This window comes from Apaloderma vittatum, unplaced genomic scaffold, assembly GCF_000703405.1.
Source record: "Apaloderma vittatum isolate BGI_N311 unplaced genomic scaffold, ASM70340v1 scaffold12985, whole genome shotgun sequence".
NCBI lineage: Eukaryota > Metazoa > Chordata > Aves > Trogoniformes > Trogonidae > Apaloderma > Apaloderma vittatum.
The window spans coordinates 22,088-43,589 of NW_009718885.1; the positions used below are offsets into that span (position 1 = coordinate 22,088).

Here is a 21,502-nt window from a genome sequence, read left to right on the forward strand (position 1 = left end):
TGTAGGCTTTTGTCCAGCTATTTGGTGGCGTTTCAGGACCTGGTCTCTTCTCCGGTCTCTGCTGGACCTTATCACTGAGAGTATGTTTATTTGCTTCTGGAGGCCTCTTTCAGGTCTAAATTATGCCCATGGGATGCTGCTTAGAATTAGCCTGTGCCTCAGTAGTATTTTGCATTGGCACACCAATAAAGGTAAAGAACAGTGTAATTTAATGATCTGAAGGGTAAAGGCATAGTCAAGGTATCTGTTTTATGAAACAGTAATTATTTTTTAATGTGTTACTCATGGTGCACTGCCATGAGACACCATAGCTGAACCGGAGTATTTGGAGTCCACAACAGTGCAAATTAAAACATATTTTTCTTCAGCCTGTTCTGAAGCATTGACACAAATGGTGGTTGCCTATATGACTGATTACTGAATTTTGTGGGAAGTACCTTAAATTGTTTTATGTATTTTACAGATGTGGGTTTCATTATACCTTACAGCTCTAGTCAGCTTTCTGAAACTTAGCTTTTTTACAATATTTGTGATTTGTCTTATGTTCTCTCCTTTGAAATATGGTTAAAACATTTCAGTTTGTCCTTGACGTTTCCGCTTTCATCTAAGACTGTAAGCAATAAGTTTATAGCGAAATTTATCTTTGGATTTTGCTGTTTCCATCAAATTTTCAATTAATTTTCAAAAGTTAGTAACAGTGTTGTTCATACTAACGTGTTCCTCATGTTTTGTGCAGTAGCAGGCCTGCAGGAAAGTCTGCATAATTTCTAGATAGATAAGACTTTCACATATGCTAGAGAGAAGACTGTTTTTTTCAAAAAAGATAGATTATGCAGTGCCATCTAAAGTAACAATATAAATACTGTGGTTTTTTTAATGATGACTGTTTTAACAGTGTTGTTAAAAGAGTGAGGAAGATGTCAAGTGTTCAGGCTTAAGCACTGTCTCCAGTGAATGCTGTCTGTATTCTACTTGTGTTTTATTGCTCCATGGTGTTGTTCTTACTGCATTAATTACCATGAAGTGTTAGGGGTCTTCTTGGTGTCCTTCCCTCCCTTCCTCCCTACCTTCTTCCCTCCCTCTCTCTCTCCCCCTCCACACTTCTTTCTCGCACTGGCTTTCAGCAGTCTCCAGTTCCTATGGGTTTGAGTGCTGCCTTGATGGTGTACATCCCTTCAGATGTACATCTTGGTGTGGAAATATTGTTATAGTTGCATGACAGTTTGTAGATGTTTGATTTTTTTCTTCCTTTTGCTGTCAGTAAAGCTGGTACTTTATTATATTCCTCATTATTTTTCTGTGCATTTACTAAAGTGAATTGCTGTGTATTGGAAGTATTAACATGTAGTGATATTCCTTGTCAATGTAACTCAGTAGAGCAAAACATAGAAACATGCATAGAACATGCAAATGTGTGCACCTGTGATAGTTGTTATAAAAGAATCATGCATTCCTGTTAATAGTATTTGGTGCTAGTATTGTTAAAAAAATTGGTGTAGTGAAGGATGGGGACTTGAAAGAAGTTCTCTTTTTTGAAAACAATACCACTTTGTTGTGTGTTGTTGATTAGAGTACTGTATTGGTGTGTTCCTGTTTACCTGAAGTGTTTAATTAGGCGTGCACAAGGAGTTGCCTCTTATCAGTTATGTATCAGCTGACCAAAATCTGGTGCCCTGAAGTATGAGAGGTTTTGAAAATAAGCCCTTGTTCCATCAGAGTGCCCTTGTCAACTTTACCGCTGTTTGCACTGCCCAACTGTATTCCCACACCACTGAATGTAAGGGAGGATGAAGTCTGCAACAGTGGCCCTGCAGTGGGAAATATTTGTATTTCTGGCGTGTAGTTACAATACAAACGGCACTCTGCAATTTAGCAGCATTTTATGCTGGGTATTTATGATGGGACATGTTTTAGAAAGGAGTTACAGTTTTCACATTGAAGAATTAAAAATAGGTGGAAGTCTAAATGTATGCACAGTGTGGACGGGAGGGTGTGTTCGTGCCTGAGGGTTCACATGGAGGAGAGCTCCGACTTCTTTAACGACGCGACTCTGTTAAAAGCTCATACACAAAGTTAACCTCTAAAGACATAAAAGAGTATGTAAACCAAAATGTTTTTCTTCCTTTTATTTAATTAGGATCCTGTTGATCCTGCAAACACCGTCATTGTGATTCGCTCGTTAGTTCCTGGGGGTGTGGCTGAGCAAGATGGCAGACTTCTACCTGGAGATCGGCTTATGTTTGTCAATGATATAAACTTGGAAAATGGCAGCCTGGAGGAAGCAGTGCAAGCACTGAAAGGAGCCCCAACAGGAACAGTTAAAATAGGAGTTGCCAAACCACTGCCTGTAAGGATTTGGGAATTTGATGCGTACTTCTCATGCTGTTGGTACCTGATGGTTCTCACTACTGCATACACTTTTTGTGCTTTGGGCTACAGCTTGGTGGCTTAAAACACCCAGAAATTGTCTTTTAGCATATTCCTGTATCTCCTTGGATGTAGGAGTGGCCTATGTAGTGTATGATTACTGTAGTGACTGTAGGACTTACCACGTCTGAGAAAACAGCAAAACAGCTTGGAACCGGCACAGTCTTTTAGGGCTGCAAGTTGTTTGGTGTAATTTGGGCACTTCACAAGATTCTCTGAATGTGTGAGATGGTGACAAAAAGTCAATTTTATTTGGTTTGTCTGGAATTTGCCTATTTGTTTGCTTTGCAAGGTGTATTACATATGTACTCTTTGTATTTAGACTGCACACTTCATGTTTAAACACTGGGGAATAGTCTTTAATTCTTGTACCTCAAACTAGTAATTTTAACATAGCCGTAAATAATTTCAGGCTTGATTTTAAAAGGTATTCTGTAACAATTAGAAGAATGAAGTTGAAAGAGACTTGGGGCTACTCAGATAATGCATCAGTAAAGATGCCAGTGGAGTGGTGTCCCTAGTGTGTTAAAGAGAAAATGATAATGTTGTAATACTTGTGGATGCAGATATCAAATTTTCACTCAGATCTTTGTTGAGTGGATGAGAGGGAATGATTGATGTTAAAGTTACTAGAGACTACACTTTTCATAATTAGAGGTACTTTTTTAACTTGCATTGTTAAGTTTGGTTTTCTGAAGTGGAGACTCTGTGTTACATACTAAAATGTCTTGCAAATCGACATTTTCATACTTAAGATGCCACTCTAAAAGAGAAGATGTCTCTTTGTTTCTGTTTCCAGCGGTTTGTAAACATTGAGCATTTGCACTTCAGTATTTCAGGAATTATGTTTGTCAATTAATTAAACGTTATGAACCCCTGGCTTCTTCACAGTACTGGATGAATGCACCTAGCATCCAATTATGTTGTAGTCAAAATTATGTTTTGTCCTCGTGAGGCTGTTCCACCCAGCAGATACAGTTTTGAAACGCAGCAGATGCAGCGTTGCTGTCTGCTACCAAGAGTACTTTGCGACTTGCGAGGTTGTAAAGGCATCTGCTGTTAGGCTCTTCCCTGTTGGCAGCTCTGGTGGTAGTTTTAGTATATAGGACAGAAACTGAAAATTAGTTCAGAGCTGTAGGCTCTGCAGTATAGCTGGTTAGGGCCTTTTCGTTGAGGATGTAAAATGAGATGTGAAGCTGAATCAATTCAGGTAAATTTGTAAAAAACCTAATGGTCTCTACCTGCCAAACACTGTGACTGTGATTGAAATGTACTCTTCACTGCATTTAGAATTCTTTTACCTCTGAACCCTCACACGTGGTGCATTCTGCACACCCGGTGTCCTGGCCACTCATCCAACTTAGAGCTTCGTTCTTTCTGCAGCTTTCACCAGAGGAGGGCTATGTCTCTGCTAAGGAAGATTGCTTTTTCTACACTTCCCAATCACTTGAGGAGGAGGGGCCAGCTGATGCAGCCCTCTTTCATGCTGAGCTGGCTCTGGTTAGTGGCCCACCTTACCAAAGATTTCTTAAGTCTTTGTATTTTGTAATGAAAAAGGGTTGCTTTGCTGCTGTTCATGTTTGCTTTTAGTGTTCACTATCACCACGTTACTCATCCACCAGTCCGGGGATGAAGCCCCACATGGTAGAAACTGGCATCCGAAGATTGTAGCTGTTTGCATGAGCTATGATCCTGGCCTGTGATTTCTTATTTGCTGGGGAAAAAAAAAAGTATTTGTCTAAGATTCTCAGAATTGCATGGCTGTATATTTCTTGCATGCACTGAGTGTTTCTTTGAAAATGATGTCCTTGTGGGGAGAAATATTCATGTACTTATTTTATAAATAAATCTCTTCACATATATATCATATCACTCCTCTTCCTTGGGAAGTTTTTGGAACTCTCTTTTTGCATGTAAGCCAGCCTTACAAGGAATGCTGTCTGTCTTTAAGAGCTGCCACCACTTCCTCCTAATACTTTTCTTTAGACTTTATCATCAATCAGTGATTATGAGATTTGCAAGGTCAAAAGGTGTTCATTTGTACAAACAATGCGGCTTAACTGAGCATTCAGTGCCTTACATAGCCCAAAAGTTATCAATAACAACTCAGATGAAAAGGAAAATAGCACTCTAAAAAAAAAAACCAACCAAAAAACTCACTAAAGCCCAGAATATATAAATGTATTCTGAGTGTGTCTTCTCATGGTTATTTGTACTGATCTGGATCTGATACTGAAGTTATTTGGCACTTATTTTCTGTGAACATTAGTAGGGAAGCAATTTCTATTAAACATCAGAACTTAGTTCATTAGAAAAAAAACAACAACACCCAAACAAACCCTGAAATGGATCCTTCCGAGGCAAAATTCTCTGAATTACTGATTCTCAGTATGTTTACTGTTTTTTCACATTTGCAAAAGACGAGTTGGTTTTAATGACTTGCTTTTAAACAAGACTGTGTTCTCTTCTGCAGTGTCTTACCTTGGTACAGTAGTTACGTAGTGGTGTTTGCCTTACTTTCTAATTAAATGTGCAAAATATGAAATTGAAATGTGCAGTCACCCAGTTGACGATATGTTTCCAGAGTGCACTCAGAGTTTTTCATAGATCTATTCACACTCAGAGTCTGCAGCTCTGTGCCTGGTTTTCCTATACTTTTTTCAGGACATAGCTTCAGTAGCAGCAGTCTACATTTTCCATAAAGTGGACTAAGAGTAAGTTACACCAAAGGAACAGTTTGAGTTAGCTGTTGAGGTCTCTAGGGTTGAGAAAATAAAAACCCCTAGATCGTTTGTACTCGAAAAAGAAATCAGTATGTTTAGTCACTGCAGATTGTTGCTATTGCTTTTGTGAATCTGACAGAATGAATTCATAGTAGGATTAACCCCAGAGGCTGGAAAACAACAGTTAGGTCCCATCTCTGCAGATGGGTGCATTTGGCTGATTCATACTGTTTTACGGTTTTTTCATAACTCTGAACTGACTGATCGTTTTTCTAAGTATACACTGCTTGCTTTAGCTCTGCCAGTGGAAATGGAATTATGATGGAAGTATAGTATGTATTTTAGAACTTATTTTTATTTTAGTATTTGAAAGTATACGAGGCTTGGAAAAAATACATGTCAGTTAAAAAAAAAAGACACAAAATCATGGAATCATATACTACTCATGTCCGTGTCTCGCACTCCTTTTAAATTTTTATTTCTTATGTAAAACAGGAGAATTGTCCGTATTAATCTTGTTGTCCAATGTAAAGTGTTTAGAAATCATAAATAATCATGTCACAATTTTTTTGAGAAATATATTGAAAATCATTGCATTTTATGGAACATTATTTTGTACCCTTTTAAAAACAACTGAACCTATGAAGTTGAGTGGAAGGAACATTGCTGGCAGGTGGCATTAAGTGAAGCTCATTATTTTTTTCAGTGCTAATTCTTGTAAAAGAAAATTGAAAAAAATAAAACCCTGAAGAAATCAAAATACTGGTGCCAGGGAGTACAGCAGAATTCTACCAACACGTCATGCTTTTCTCAACAGGTGTGAGCCTGCCTCAGCCTTGCAACTCCTTCAAGTTGATACTCTTATTTTATTTCAGATATTCTCTTAAGATATAGTAACACGATTTGTTAACTGGAAGCACTTTTTTTTTTCCTACTGTGCTGTGCAAATATAACTTCAATATAAAACAAGGAAGGGAAAAAGCATCAGTATGTAGTGGCTGAGGTGCCTGTATTCAAGGCTTACGTGATGTGAAGGTAACAGATAGCCTGGCTGATTGAATTGCTTTTGTTGTTAGGTGGACTCCGGCGAGGCAGATCTAGCGGATGAGTCCACCTTTGAATCGCAGTATTCTCTAGAGAGTGACGTCTTCCAGGCTTCAATGATAGCTCTGCATGTCAGTGCCTGTAGCAGTGAGCTGAACTACAGCTTCTCTCTTCCATTGTCAACTCACAAGGTAATAAGGAGGATGATTTTATGATGACAAAGTTTGATTGTAAGTGTGAAAGGGCTGCATTATTAGATATTAATGTTATATGTCATCCTGGTTCAAACTGCGCTATTTGTTACCAGGTTGAAGTGCAGTTTTGTGTAGAGTAGTGTTGGTATCTTTCAGGAAGAGAGAGGCAGCTAGAAACTTGAAAGCTTGGATTTGTGTTTTCTATAGCCAGATGCAATATGGTGAGATACTTCTAGAGTAAAAGCTGCAGTGAGTAGTCTACAAAAACTTGATTGTTACTACTTCAGCGTACAGTAAAGAGTGGTAACACAAAATAACTGCATTATTCCACAATATTTTAGGTATGAAAAGCAAGAGTAAGCTTTCCTACTAAGCTTTGCTTCTATGGTTCTTAGTATGTTTGCTAATTTGTTTACTGTGTTCTTGAATGAAATATTTATAATACTGTTATTAAAATAAATCTGTATATAGCAAACTTCTGATTGCTAATATTTTAAATTTGCTAAATGAAAATAAGTTCTTTAAGAATATTACAAAGATCAGTATCTTTTTTCTTTCTGATCACATACCCATAATGACTTGATAGTTTGTATCAGAGTTGGTGTTTTGTTTCTCTCCATGGTTTTTCATGCTCTTTTTTTCTTGGCATTCTGAAAATTTATTTTGCTAATCCAGAGTCTTCCAAGTCATTTCTTCTAGCAGTCGTCTTTGAAAGCAACATTGTAGGAATTTCTTTCAGGGTCTGCCATCTGTGGTCTTGAGTAGACTAGCTGCTGCTTTTTTTCTCCACACCTGAGCTGCAGTAGCTCCCTTTATCCCTTCTGGAATATGTTCGACCCTTACGAGTCACTCATTGCAAAGCTAAATTCATCTTCTAATGGTTTCTCCTAATCCACAGAAGAGCACATCTCTGCTGTGCCGGTGGGACAGACTGCATTGTTTAACTCTGTAATTGTTACTTAAACGGATTATGCATTTTGCATCCTGAGAAGCATTTTATGAGATAGAGACTGGATTTACATTATATATCACGTTGAGGCTCTAGAAAGTCTTATGTTATTTTCATCATTGACTTAAAGATGGCTTTGGCTTACATGTTTTTTTTAAAGGTTACGGTTCATATTTTTCAGTGTTCCTCCCTGCACCAGTATGGGTATTAAGTTTTCATCAAGTAACATTTATACTCTGCAGTTAAGACTGACTGCACAAAGTAAACATAGAGGAAAAATCTGTTCATAAAAGAAGACTCTTGAAGCAAGTAAAATGCAGTCAAAATGAAAAGAAATTTCTATTACATGCTATGAATTATAACAGAAATATTTCAGATATTTTTGACTGCAGGGCAGTTGACAGGTTCTGAATGGCTTTGGTGTCACTTTTAAAACAGATGATGAAAAGGAATCCTTGAAGTCAAAGTAATGTAAATGCTCTAATGATGTCACATGTTGCTGTAGTTAAAAATTCTTGAAATCATGTTTGTCTTTAAAAATGATGGCACTGGCTTTTCTTAAGTAAAACAAAAATAAAAAAGGGCATATTCTGCAACTCTAGTATGTATATATGGCATGTGGAATAAATGTTGAGTACTATCTAGGTCTTGTTTTCACCAGTTCAGAAATGTAGACAAAACAGACTTAAAAGTAAATATCCTAGCTGTCTTTCAAACCTTATGAAATAATTTAAATTGATTATAGTCCTAGTGTTCTGTTCTACAAAAGATAGCAAATTATTTCATTGATTACATCACACAGGTTAGTCGTATTTAGGCTTTGTTTAATTATCATCTCAGATGTTACTTAAACCATTTATTTACAGGTGAACCTTTTTTGATGGTTGTCTAGGGACAGAGCAGGCATATACGCATTTTGTGAAAGATGAGAAAAATTAATTCTAAGGCCCCTGATGCAAAGTACTGCGAAGTATCCGAAAATCCCGGGAAAGGTGTTTTTAACACTTTTTTGAAAAGGAGTAGAATTGAAAGTACCAGTGGATAACAACTAAGACAGATAGAGGTAGATTTTGTTGTGATTACGTTTACTTAGAAAAGTCTCTAATACTGATACAGAGCCCCTACGTCCAGCCTCTTAAGTCCATGAGGTATCTCTCTAATATCTGATGACCTACATGTTTTGAAAACTACTTATTCTGCAAGCTCAGATAAAGAACATTTAAAGAATTTTTTCAGAAGGTTTTGAATATTGAAATCCCTTAAACTGTTTGAAATGCAGAACCCTATAATTTTGAAAGTCTGTCTAAATTTTGTGCAGATAATGTAATTGTAGTACTGCAGTCATAGTCCATACCCTGTTAAGCTTCTGTAACTAAATCATTGTATTTCATTGTTGTCATACTTTAAACCCTCCATGTTTGATGTGCTGGGATTTGACTGTTTTTTACTCTTTCCTCTTCGTGTGGAAAGTACTTTTAAATGCATTTATATGCTGTTTAATGGATGATCAGATTGCATGCTTATTGTCTGAATTGCTTGAAATTGCTCTTTGCTTGCCAAGTGTTTTAAAAGTGAAGACCTTAGTCTTGCAAAGTTCTTCCACCTGAAAAAAGCATTTCAATGTTTTAACTTGAATAACTTGCTGGAGTTATGTCTAGTTTGAGAATGTGTGAGTGAATGCTACTTTGCTGAAGTTCGTGGACTGCTATTGATGAGTACCAAATTAGAATTTGGCCTTCAGCTCTGACTTACTTTTACTGGTTTCTGGTACTTGAAAACTGAAGAAATTGTCTGAGGAATTGAGTAAATTTTGTAGTAAAATGCCAGTAGGAATCTACTAAAGACATGGATGTTGCAACAAATACGTTTAAATTCTATGAGATTAGTTTCGATTAAAGATTTTACCATAAAATATATTTCTTAGGTACACTACAAAGGAGTGTTGATTGTTCATTGTCTTCTGTGTTTAACAGTCTGTTGGAGAGGAATGTTCAAAGGCTGCAGCTGATACCTGTGCATCTGACAAGAATCTCTACAACATGGATCCGAATCAGAGAGTGAGAGGGCAGAAGTCCGTAGTGGGCAATAGCCTGGAAACTGCTACTGGTTTTACTAAAAAGGATCTTCTTGATGTTTCGGATATCAACCAGAATGAAAGTGAAAACACAGCAATGCGGGCTGGATCTCAGACAACAGCAGAAACAGCACACAATACAAGCCTTGCTACTACCATGCAGTTCAATCCCAGTGGAAAAGTAAAGATTTTATTTTATTTTTTTAAATTAAAAAAAGCACCAGTAATGAAAAGGCCATATCACACCGTAGAATCTCCTACAGAAATTGACAGCAGCTGATAGCTGTGTATGGTTCTTTGGTTATAAATGTCTGTTGTCATGATAGTCTTCTCCCAGAAACTGGCAATACAGGAGTCTGTAAATGTCTGCTCATACCTCTCAGCAGTAGATACTCCTGGACCACAGCGTAACTGTTAGGCAGGCCAGGGGGCTTTTGTTAGACCTGGTTAACCTCTGCAGAGGCGTGTGTGCAAGGAGGAGGTGCACAGCTGGAAACCAGGGGAGGTCTGGGAGGCCAAGAGGGAGTGGTATGAAAGTGTTCATGCAAGCCTGCATAGTTCAGCTTGTGAGCTGGCCTGCAAGACCACAATGTGCAAATATAATGCTCATTTCTATGATGCATTTCTTTTTTCTATGCTCCAGTGATTTATTAAGGAATTGTTAAAAGACCTGCAATTTCTTACAAGTTTTTTTGATATTAGCACTGCTAGATTATCAGACATCTGTCGTGAGAAAGTCTTAGAGCCCTCAAATTCATCTTAATAAGTTTAAGAGTGTAACTGATATCCCTAAATTAAAAACATACTGTGTGGTACATTACCTGAATGATAGTAGAAACCTCATATATGTTGGTTTAATCTTTGATGGACTGACTTTTCCAAGGATTTTTATATGAAGTAAGATGAGTTGAGGTCAGTATGTCCTCTCATATTCTTATCTCGGTATTCTGAACTGATGTTATTTTCCCTTGTGTTAGGATCACATGCTTTTAACGGAAAAGAGATGCCCAGTATCTTCGGAGGGAGGTTCCATAACCCCAGATTCAGTCAAAAACATGTATGAGAAGACTATCACTATTGCAAAAGGCAATTCAAGTCTAGGTAAGGTAGCTAAAATTTTTTTGTTACCTGTTCCAGAACATGGCTTTCCATTTTTGCTCTATGTTTCCTGGTTTACTAGTGAAGACTAAACATTTTCTTTAGAGTGAGTAAAATGTAACAGGATATTCATTCTTTGCTGCTCTTGCACTGTTTGGTTATGATGGCAGTGAATCCATTTGCTGTCACCATGAGCGCAAAAGTAACATGTCCAGTCTCAATGAGAAATTTTTTTTTCCCCATGAAGGAGTTTAGTCATTCCTAAATGTTAACAGAACAGTTTTAATACATTGCTTTTTATTGTCTATATGGAGGAGGAGTGACTGGAGAGTGGCCTGGCAGAGAGGGACCTGGGAGTACTGGTTGACAGCCAGTTGAACAGGAGCCAGCAGGGTGCCCAGGTGGCCCAGAAGGCCAATGGCATCCTGGCTTGTGCGAGGAACAGTGTGGACAGAAGGAGCAGGGATGTGATTCTGCCCCTGTGCTCAGCACTGGTGAGGCCTCACCTCGAGCCCTGTGTGCAGGGCTGGGCCCCTCACTGCAAGAAAGACCTTGAGGGGCTGGAGCGGGTCCAGAGGAGAGCAGCGAGGCTGGGGAAGGGACTGGAGGGAAAGTCCTGTGAGGAGAGGCTGAGGGAGCTGGGGGTGTTTAGCCTGGAGAAGAGGAGACTCAAGGGGGAACTTATCACTCTCTACAACTGCCTGAAGGGACGTTGTAGTCAGGTGGGGTTTGGGCTCTTCTACTGGGCAACCAGTAATAGGATGAGAGGGCACAGCCTGAAACTGTCAGGGAAAGTTTAGGATCTCAGAAAACGCTTCCTCACGGAGAGGGTGCTCAGGCACTGGGATGCACTGCCCAGGGAAGTGGTGGAGTCACTATCCCTAGAGGTGTTTAAGGAGATGCTGGATGTGGCACTTAGTGCCATGATGTAGCCAGGGTGATGGTGTTGGGTCATAGGCTGGACTTGATGGTGTCAGAGGTCTTTTCCAGCCTCAATAATTCTGTGATTCTGTGAAATAATACAGTGAAAAAATGAAGTATAGGCAAGGAATGCTGTAGGAGAAGACTTTGGTCAAAAAGGTGCAAATGTATGTAAACACAAAGGATCTTGCTTTCTGAGGACAGTCAACAGTATCTAAACAAGCTTTTCACTTCCTTGCTATATAATTGTACTTCTTTCTTAAATGGCTCAGTATTTCAAAAAAGTCAGATCACTGATAAATTTAGTGGGTAGTATTTTTAGTTCAATGATACTATCATATTATAGAGAATTTCGTAGTTTTTTATCTGCAATGTGCAATTTCCGAAACATACTGACTAGAGGCACATCTTGGAGCTGATAGTCCCAACAGATGGAACCATTTTTTGGTGTCCTCTCCTGGTCTCTGGTGCAGCCTTGAGCAGTGTGAGGAGGAGCACAGGGATGGCATCCTCCCAAGGCCAGTTACCAGAGCCAGCATGGCTGGGAGCTTTGTGGTGAGAGACACCGGTGCTCCCCTCCCACTCATGGTTGATGCGTTCATTTGCTTTGGTTTAGGTTCCTGGTGCCATTTCTTCTGGTCAACGGCACGTTCTTGAAGACTCTCTGGTGTTGGAAAGGCAGGAGTTCCTGTGGGCAGTTGCTGTTAGCGGTGACTATGCAAATGCTTTAAGGCAGGTTGTCCAAAGAAAGCACCCTGAAAGCAGCCTCTCCACCCCTTATTCATAAACAGCAACGATTTGGGACTTGCTGTGCAGAGGTGGAGAGCATGTTGCTGTTCTGTAATTCAGTGGTTGCTTCTGCCTGGAATAAACTGCTGTTTCATGGCCAGATGCTCAGTCTGCCACATATTGCCTTCTCCTCTGTGATACAGTCAGCCTCCAAACTGGATCAGGAATGGATCTGATTTTAAATCAGCTTCACCTAAATATAAATCTGCAGGCAAGGCTGATGCAGGTCTAAATTTCATCTTTTGTTGGTGCAAAGTTCCCGCTCGGTCCCCATGTGTTGCCAGGTCTAGTCGAGAGGTGGCGTCCCTGCCCAAAACAGGGAGGTTGGACTAGATGATCTCTAAGGTCCCTTCCAGCCTAGGCCATTCTATGATAAGTAAGAGAAAGTGCTTGTTTAACTACTGCCTTTACTGGCCTTACTGCCAGGCTGTGTAACATGCAGTTCACAGTGCGGTTCTAGGCATTTGGAGTTTGTTCAAATAGTTTTGTTTACAGTAGCCTGTTAACTCTATGAAGCAGTGGTTTTTGTGTATGTCCATGCATATTTTAAGTGCAGTGAACATAGAGAACAGCTTTTCTGCCAAGCATAATGCAGTATAAATATACAAACTTGGGGTAGGATGCACACTGATAGACATTACATGACTGGCCTTTCACGTATACATAGCATGACTGGATAATGCTTTCTCCTTGCTTTCGATGGTAATCTTTTTCTTCAGTCTATGTATGCTCTAGCTTGAGAAGCTGCCTGGTTACAGTGACCAATTTACACACATGGCTGCACTACTTTTAACTTTTCATTTTTACAAAACAAGTTAAATCAAGAGCTGTGAATGATGTTGAAAGCTGCAGCTGCATCAGTTATTTCAGTTGAGAACAGGCACTTCTTTTTCTTTTTTGAATGGTGTCACCCATAGCTTGCGCTCTTCAAAACGAGCCACAGCTGGAGCTTTAACCTCTTATTGTGATTTTTAAAAGGTAAGAGGATGGAGCACCCACATGCAAGAAGAGCTGAAAAGCCATTGTCCTGTGTGATTCATTTTGACAACCTAACAGTGACGTTTGTGTTTTTAAGCTGAAACTGTAGCTCTCCAAAGTGTGACATCAGCTTTGCAGATCTGTTCTAATGAGGATGTCAGCATCAAAACTGGGGTGATGTTTTTCTGAACTGCTACTGCACTAGCTTCAGCAATACTATTGTTTGTTACTGGGCTAACCAAGCAGGAGCGTTAGGTTCAAACCACATTTCAGCGGTGTCCTTGGCAGTTAGTTTGCCTTTCTGTGAACGCTGCCTGTGTCTGCTGGAGAGCACTCTGTAGCAGAGTTGTGTTTATGTTCAGAAGTGACTGTTAAGCAATGGTTTTTGGAGAGGAGTATGTGAATGTGAACCCTGGAATGTCCACACCAGAGTGGCACCTGTGGCACCATCTGTAGTGTCTTCAACATTGTAACACTTGCCTCAGAGGCAGGTGACAGAAGCAGGTTACCTCTACTTTTTCTAACAGCAAGGCAATAAATCAGTGGTATTGTGTATCTGTATCACAAGTCTGATACACCCATATTCAAATTACACCTGACCACAGCCGATATCATTACCTGACAAATCATAAATATAAATCTCCAGTCAGTGATAACACTGTATTCTTGAAGATAGATTTTGCTGGTTTTCCAGAAGGTAAACCTTGGCTTCCACATACCAAAGCAGAGTTACACGTATTCCTGTGTCTAAAAAGTTTATTGGGCAGTTCCTTGCTAATCAGGGCAACCTTCTTATACTTTAGACAGCTATGTTGATCTCAGCTACAGGAGGGTGTGAGGAGCCAACACTATTAAGAAATTTTTATTTTCCAGAATAAATAAATATCTAAATTAGTATTGTTCTTTAAATGGTTACAGATACATAGGTGGATGTTTCTGTGGTTGTCTGAGTCTGGGTAGCCTGGGGCTTGTACTGCCTTCTAAACTCTGTTCAGCCAGTCTGTCTTCCGAGGTCTAAGGTCACAGAGTAAGGTGTTCAGCTTCTGTCTTCTATACCCGTGTTTATGTTTAAATGGTTAGAATCTTTTTGTTGTTGGTATCCTTGGACATTTTGCTCTGGATAGCGGTCATCCTCCTTCCATTCATAGCTTGGACAATAAGGAAAAGCACGGCTGTGCTCCAGTGCTTGCTAGCCTGATATTCACATGCAAAACCAGGAGAACACATAGTCGGGTAGTCACTGCCTCCTTCTCCGTTTAGATATTCCTCTAAATAGGGCTCTTTCTTTGGTGGTTTAATCTTGTCTGTAAAGGAAAGCTTCCATATTAGTGCACAAAAAAGAATAAAAATCAGTTTAGCAGTACTAAGACAGTAAAAATCCACTGGTTGGACTTCTGGGGTGCTAACCATTTCCATTGCCTTTAGTGAAGAACAATTTTTCCTGAAACTGTCATCAGAGTTGATTTCATGATCACCAACCGTATCATGACCACATCCGTGAGGAAAAAAAGAAGGGTTGTAATAGTAGGCAATTCCCTTCTGAGGGGGACAGAAGATCCAGTATGCTGAGTGGGCCCTAATCACAGGATAGTCTGTAGTATTCCTGAGGCCCGAATCAGGGTTATCACTAGAAAATTCCCCAACCTGGTTTAGTTGTCAGACTGTTATCCACTACTGATCTTCCAGACAGGTGGGGAGGAAGCTGCATTCCATAGTCTGAGGGGAGTGAAAAGAGACTCCAAGGGCTTGGGATGGTTGATGAAAGAGTGTGAAGTGCAGGTTATTTTCTCTTCCCTCCTTCCAGTTGCTGGCGACAGAATAGAAGGATCCAGTCCGTAAATACCTGGCGTCGAGGCTGGTGCTACAGGCAGGGCCTTGAGTTCTTTGATCATGGGTGATTTTATAAGACACTAGGCCTGATGGTCATATGTGGGAAAGACTTATCTTGAAAGGAGAAAAGTATCCTAGGACAAGGTTTAGCAGGGCTCATTACAGCTCATAGGGCTTTAAACTAGATTCGAAGGGGAATGGGGTTGTACCTGGGTTTGCAACAGTGGGGCAGTGTTCTAGTATTAATGAAGAGCAGAACACTTCCCACCCCCACTAGGGTGAGATGAGCATGCTCAGCTCACTCCCTGAAATGCCTGTAGATGAACACATGCGGCATGGGGAATAAACAGAAGGAATTAAATATCTGTGTGCCGTCAAGGGGTTATGATCTAGTGGCAGTTACAGAGATATGGTGGGACAGCTCATGACTGGAATGTGATCACTAGAAGGTAAAGGGGCCCAAGAGAGTTGGTTAATATTCAAGGATCACTTCCTCTAAGCTCAAGATCAGAGCATCCCAATGGATAGGGAATCAAGAAAGAGAGCCAGGAGACCTGCTGGGAAAACTTAAGTGGAAGAAGAGAGTCTATAGATCGTGGAAGGAAGGGCTGGCCGCTTGGGTGGAATCTGTGGTCAGAGGGAAGGCAGCTGGGAAAGCTGAGACCTCCTTGGAATTAAACCTTGCGAGGGAGGTCAAGGACAACAGAAAGGGCTTCTTCAAATACAATACAGATAAAACTAACACTAGAGGCAGTGCAGGCCCACTGCTGAATGAGGTGGGTTCCCTGGTGACAGAGATCCTCTGAGAAGGCAGAGTTACTGAATGCCTTCTTTGCCTCTGTCTCTAATGCTGGAGACTGTCCTCAGGACCCCCAGACCACTGAGAAAGTTAGGATAAAGGAGGAGTTTGCCATGGTTGATGAGGACTGGGTTAAGGATCAGTTAGGCAATTTGAACATGGTAAATCCATGGCCCCTGATGGGATGCACTTGCAAGTGCTGAGGGAGCTGGTGGAAGTCATTGCTAGGCCACTCTCCATCATCTTTGATAAGTCTTGGGGAACAGGAGAGGTGCCTGAGGACTGGAGGAAAGCAAATGTCACTCCAGTCTTCAGAAAGGGCAAAAAGTAGCACCTGGATAACTACAGACTGGTCAGCCTCACCTTCATCCCTGGAAAGGTGATGGAACTACTTATCCTTGGTGCTGTCCCTGGGCATATCAAGGATAAGAGGGTCCTTAGGAGCAGTCAGCATGGCTTTGCCAAAGAAGTTGTGTTTGACCAGCCTGATAGCCTTTTATGAGGACAGAACCAGGTGGATAGATGATGGCAGTGCAGTGGACGTGGTTTGTCGAGATTTTAGCAAAGCATTTGACACCGTCTTCCACAGCATCCTTGTAGCTAAACTGAGGAGATGTGGTCTGGATGATCAGGTAATGAGGTGGATTGTGAACTAGCTGAAGGGAAGAAGTCAGAGAGTTGTGGTCAATGGGACAGAGTCTAGCTAGAGGCCTGTATCTAGTGGAGTCCTTCACAGGTTGGTACTGGGACCAGTACTGTCCAATAAATTCATCAGTGACCTGGGTGAGGGAACAGAGAGCACTGTCAGCAAGTTTGCTGGTGACACAAAACTGGGAGGAGTGGCTGACACGTCGGAAGGCTGTGCTGCCATTCAGCAAGACCCAGACAGGCTGGAGAGTTGGACGGGGAGAAATTTTATGAAATACAGCAAAGTCAAGTGTAGATTCTTGCATCTGGGAAAGAACAACCCCAAGTACCAGTATAGGTTGGGGACTGACCTGCTGGAGAGCAGTGTAGGGGAAAGGGACCCGGGGATTCTGGTGGACAGCAGGATGACCATTAGCTAGCAATGTGCCCTCATGGCCAAGAAGGCCAATGGCATCCTGGGGTGTATTAGAAGCTGCATGGCTAGTAGATAGAGATCGGTGCTACTGCCCCTCTCCTTGCCCTGGTGAGGCCACACCTAGAATACTGTGTCCAATTCTGGGCCCCTCAGCTCAAGAAGAGCAAGGAATGGCTTGAAACAGACTGACACAGAGCCACAGTGATGATGAAGGGAGTGGAACATCTCCCTTATGAGGAAAGGCTGGAGGAGCTGGAGTTTGGAGGAGAGGAATCTGAGGGGTGATGTCATTAATGTTTATAAATATGTCAAGGATGAGTGTCGGGAGAACGGAGCCAGGCTCTTCTCCTTGTCCAGTGGTAGGACAAGGGTCAGCGGGTGGAAGCTGGAGCGTAAGAGGTTTCACAAAAATGTTAGGAAAAAGTTTTTCACTGTGAGGGTGACAGAGCACTGGCACAGGCTGCCCAGGGAGGTTGTGGAGTCTCCTTCTCTGGAGACATTCAAAACCTGCCTGGACGCGTTCCTGTGTGACCTACTGTAGGTGATCCTGCTCTGGCAGGGGGGTGGACTAGATGATCTTTTGAGGTCTCTTCCAGCCTCTAACATTCTGTGATTCTGTAACCTCCTTGAAAATAACAGTGACAAGTCATGCATGTAAGACAGTCCTGGGCACTTACTGTGGGTGAGAAGGGGGAAGAGCATCTCTGTCTCATTTCTCGTTAGTGTAAAGGAAATGGAGTTAAATGGGGTGTATAAACATTGAGAAGCAGTGTCCTGCTTCACCACCAGAGGGATTGTGGTGTAACTCATGTAGTGGACTTTATCCATCAGTAGTGCATGGGCTGTCTCAGAAGTGAGGATGCTCTTCTGAGTCTAAGTGATGGGCCACAAAGGCGAACAGGAAGGCAAACACTGTCTCAGTGGGATCTAATTCAGCCTTTCTGTTGAAAAAAAAGTGTGTGGTTGTGTTGGCCTTATGCTCCTAATGAACTTTTATCATTTCACCTCTCTTCCAACGAGAGCCATCATAACTAAACTGAAATATATATTAACAGTGAACCATGCAGAGGAGGGGTAAATCTGTTTCAGAAGCAATTTCACTATGTTTGGTTTATTTTCTGCTTAAATTTTCCACTATTGTCTTCTGTTTTGTTTTGGGTTTTTTGAGACTGGTTATGTGAAATGACACAAGCTAGAGTAAAGAAACTGTGACTGTGATTTGTAACTGCTGTCTCCTATGGGAGGAAGGAAATTGAAGAGAGAGTAAGAGCAGTGTGTATAGACTTGTTGATGTTGACAGGTCCACTAGCTGGCTTTTACGTTCACTGCCCCAGGTTACATTTCTTTTTCCTGGTGCTCTGAGCAGAGGTTCTAAGATGTTATTAATTGTTTCATGTGTTTTTCACAATAGGGATGACAGTAAGTTCCAATAAAGATGGCTCAGGAATGATAGTCCGCAGTGTCATCCATGGAGGCTCAATAAGTCGTGATGGACGGATTGGTGTGGGGGACTGCATCCTGTCTATTAATGAAGAGTCAACCACTAACTTAACCAATGCACAAGCCCGGGCTATGCTAAGGAGGCATTCGCTCATTGGACCAGATATAAAGTAGGTAAAGCTAGATGATGAATTGTGGTATAAACAGCCTAATAATCAAAATTCGTTTCTTTACGCAAGTATTGTAAATGAATTTTTTTTTCTTTTTATAACATTAATTTACCTTTATGTTACAGCTTCAGATGGATAATTCACCTTCAGATTACAGCTTCATGGGTTTCAAAGATAAAATCACGTGGGCCATCACTTTGGATGTTCTTAGAAAAGTTATTACTGTCTTTAGTAATCATCATTACTGCCCTGCCTGGTTTTATTGAAGGAGTGGGATTAGTCAGAGTTTCACATTCATACTACAACTCTCCTAAAGAAGAAGCTCAAGGTGCTTGTGTTTCTCAAATGTGGACTGTCCTGGCCTTTGCACAAATGATTTCATTCGATGGAGATCTTTGTAATGGATTTTGATTTTGACTGCCAGACAGAAAGCATGGCACATGATGTTAATGCAGAAAAGTAATACCTGAAACATTTTCAGGAAGAACAGCAGAAACAGCCTGTTTTGTGAAGTCACTTCCAAGTTCTCATTAGTAAACACAAAGGAGCTATTACTCTAGCACATAGATATTTGCTCTTGGGAGTACTACTTCAAGCTTGCAGTAATTAATACAAGTTTGGAAAAATCCACTTGCTTCATAGAAGGCTTCTTTTTGTGAAGTTCACTCAATATATGGCATTTGAACTTTCTTTTAAACTACAGTTCTCCCTAGCTGTCATGGTGTGGAGTTAACTTTGCCCACACGCACCATCTAGAAATGAGGTTGTTCCTAAGCTTGTGGATAGTCATCTAGACACAGCAGTGCTGGGTTTACAGCTCCAAAAATCTGGCAGCTGTTTTTCTCAAACCTGTGGTCGCGTGCATTGAGTTAGGTCTGCAAATGGAATTAATATAGCCTCTGGTAATAGAAGCCTCAACTTGCTTAAGAGGGTGGCCTTGAAAAGGGCCAGTTCAGTCTGAGTGCAGTTGCAGGTAACTCTGTGGTTTCTGTCAGTTCCAAAGGGCATTCAGTCCTTCCCCAGAAGTATTCTAGTTTGAAGAGACCTGGCATTTGGGGAACAGGTACGCAAAGAATCTTCACTGTGGGTGGTAGATTCGTCTGCCCCGTAGCTATAATGCATTTAGGCTTACAATTTAATGCAAGGTTGCTTAAATAATGGAATATGCTCATATAATGAATTATGTTATTGTCAATGCTGTAATGGATATGACCAAATTGGTGTTGACAAAACGTGACACTGATAATTATTAGGCTTTCAAACTGTTACTCTAATTCTGATAGCCATGACTGAAATCAGGTGGCATGTGCACGTGCATGTGTGTGCACATCTGCCTAGAGAAACAAATGCTTCAGCATTATTTTTCTTTGAGGAGCTTTTTATTAGTGCCATAGTTAACGGGATCAAACACAAATGTCCTTTTATAGGTGCTGAATTGTATGCTGTATAAGTTTTATTTTGTAGTCCTAGTTTTTTACAGATTTACCAGAAGTATCAAAATCTCAGCTTAGGTTCACATTCCCTTTCTGAAAGATTTCACAGAAAAAGGGCAATTTTTATTATGTTCTTAGGTACATTTCCAGGATAAGATTTTAAAGTGATGTTGGTTTCTGCACTTCAAAGAGCTGAAATACCAAACCCTTTGATAGCTTCTGAAGGCGTCTTGCAAGAGGAAGTACAGTATATTTGGGCCTACATAGTTTTGATACAAAACTATTCAGCATAATAAAACTTCTCTGTAATTTGTACTTTCAGGAGCAGTACAGGGTCCCAGAAAAGTGCTAGGATATAAACATGTGGGTAATGTCGCAAATCAGAAATTTGGAGATAGGGAGCCTTATATTATGGTAATTCTTGCTGTCTGCTGAGAGGGGTACACAGATATATAGACGTCATTTCAGAGATAACGTGGTGCACCACCATACGGTATTTGTGATTTAAGGGCTAGCATTCTGAATAAGCAAGTTGCAATCTCTTTGGTATCTTCCTCAGGAAACAAGGGTGCACAGGCATTCAGTTGTGGCTAGCGAGGTATCGTTCATATTTATCCATACAGAGCTGCAAAGTTGGTACCGTAATATTTAGACTGATTTTTTTGGGGTAGCAGCGTTCACCAAAAAAAGTGATTAAGCAGAAGTATTCAAAGCTATATTTCAGTAGGAAACATTATTTGCTGAGAAAATGTAAAGGTGTTCTTACTTGCCACATAGAGGCTTTGTCTGACGTTGTTAAAGGTAATTTGATTTTGAATAGTTCAAGAACCAGCAATCTGAGTTTCAGATTTAGGTATTTAATTTTTTTCTCCCTTGTGTGTGAATACATTCTTTTTCACTTCTCACTCCACCTTTCGAGGAGCTCTTAGATTTCTGTAGTAATAGCCAGGGTTTTGTGCTCAGCAGCAGCTGCTGCTAACATCTGTCAGATAATTACAGATCTGAATCAGAATTCACCTGCTTAAAGTATGAGGGTGAATTCCTGATCAAGAAATAAAAGATAGATTACAATTTCATTTTCAGTGCTTGTTAATAATCGCTGTTGTAGGCGGTGATGAACAGCAGATGCTTTCTGGGGGAGGTGTAGCTGAAGCAGAGGTGCAACAGGGTAAAAAAATAGAAAAGGAAAGAGAAGGAGAAAAAGAAAGAAAGGAAAAAAAAAAGCATCTCTCACTTTTAACCACATAAATATGCCTCTCGCATTCAGCATAAAACATTGACATTTGTGAACACGACTGTAAAAAGATGCTGCATCATATGCTTCACATTCTAGATCTTCTCCAGCACCTGCTGATGATCAGGCCCTGTGTTATGTGTGAGTATTGGCGATTCAGAAACGCATTATGACTCTATGTTGCAACTTGTCTGTAAAATCATTCCATGCTTTTATGACATCCATAGTGCTGTCAGGGATATATCCAGATATAGGTACATGTTCTCTCTCTCTCTTTGTGTGTATGTGTGCATGCACGTAAAGCTGCACATGTGGATGTGTATCTATATATATATA

At 40.6% G+C, this 21,502-nt stretch overlaps 1 protein-coding gene across 1 annotated transcript in view; it reads left to right on the forward strand.

Annotated features, from left to right (window-relative positions):
• Positions 1 to 21,307, forward strand: part of LOC104274719 (multiple PDZ domain protein-like) — a gene marked incomplete at both ends in the record, with an annotated part of 40,593 nt that extends 19,286 nt beyond the window's left edge. The window contains 6 exons of the mRNA XM_009870425.1: positions 2,138 to 2,347; positions 6,227 to 6,385; positions 9,311 to 9,592; positions 10,389 to 10,512; positions 18,301 to 18,499; positions 21,266 to 21,307. Coding sequence (XP_009868727.1) covers positions 2,138 to 2,347; positions 6,227 to 6,385; positions 9,311 to 9,592; positions 10,389 to 10,512; positions 18,301 to 18,499; positions 21,266 to 21,307 — 1,016 coding nt within the window. The remainder of the gene's footprint in view (positions 1 to 2,137; positions 2,348 to 6,226; positions 6,386 to 9,310; positions 9,593 to 10,388; positions 10,513 to 18,300; positions 18,500 to 21,265) is intronic.
• Between the last annotated feature and the right edge of the window lie 195 nt (positions 21,308 to 21,502).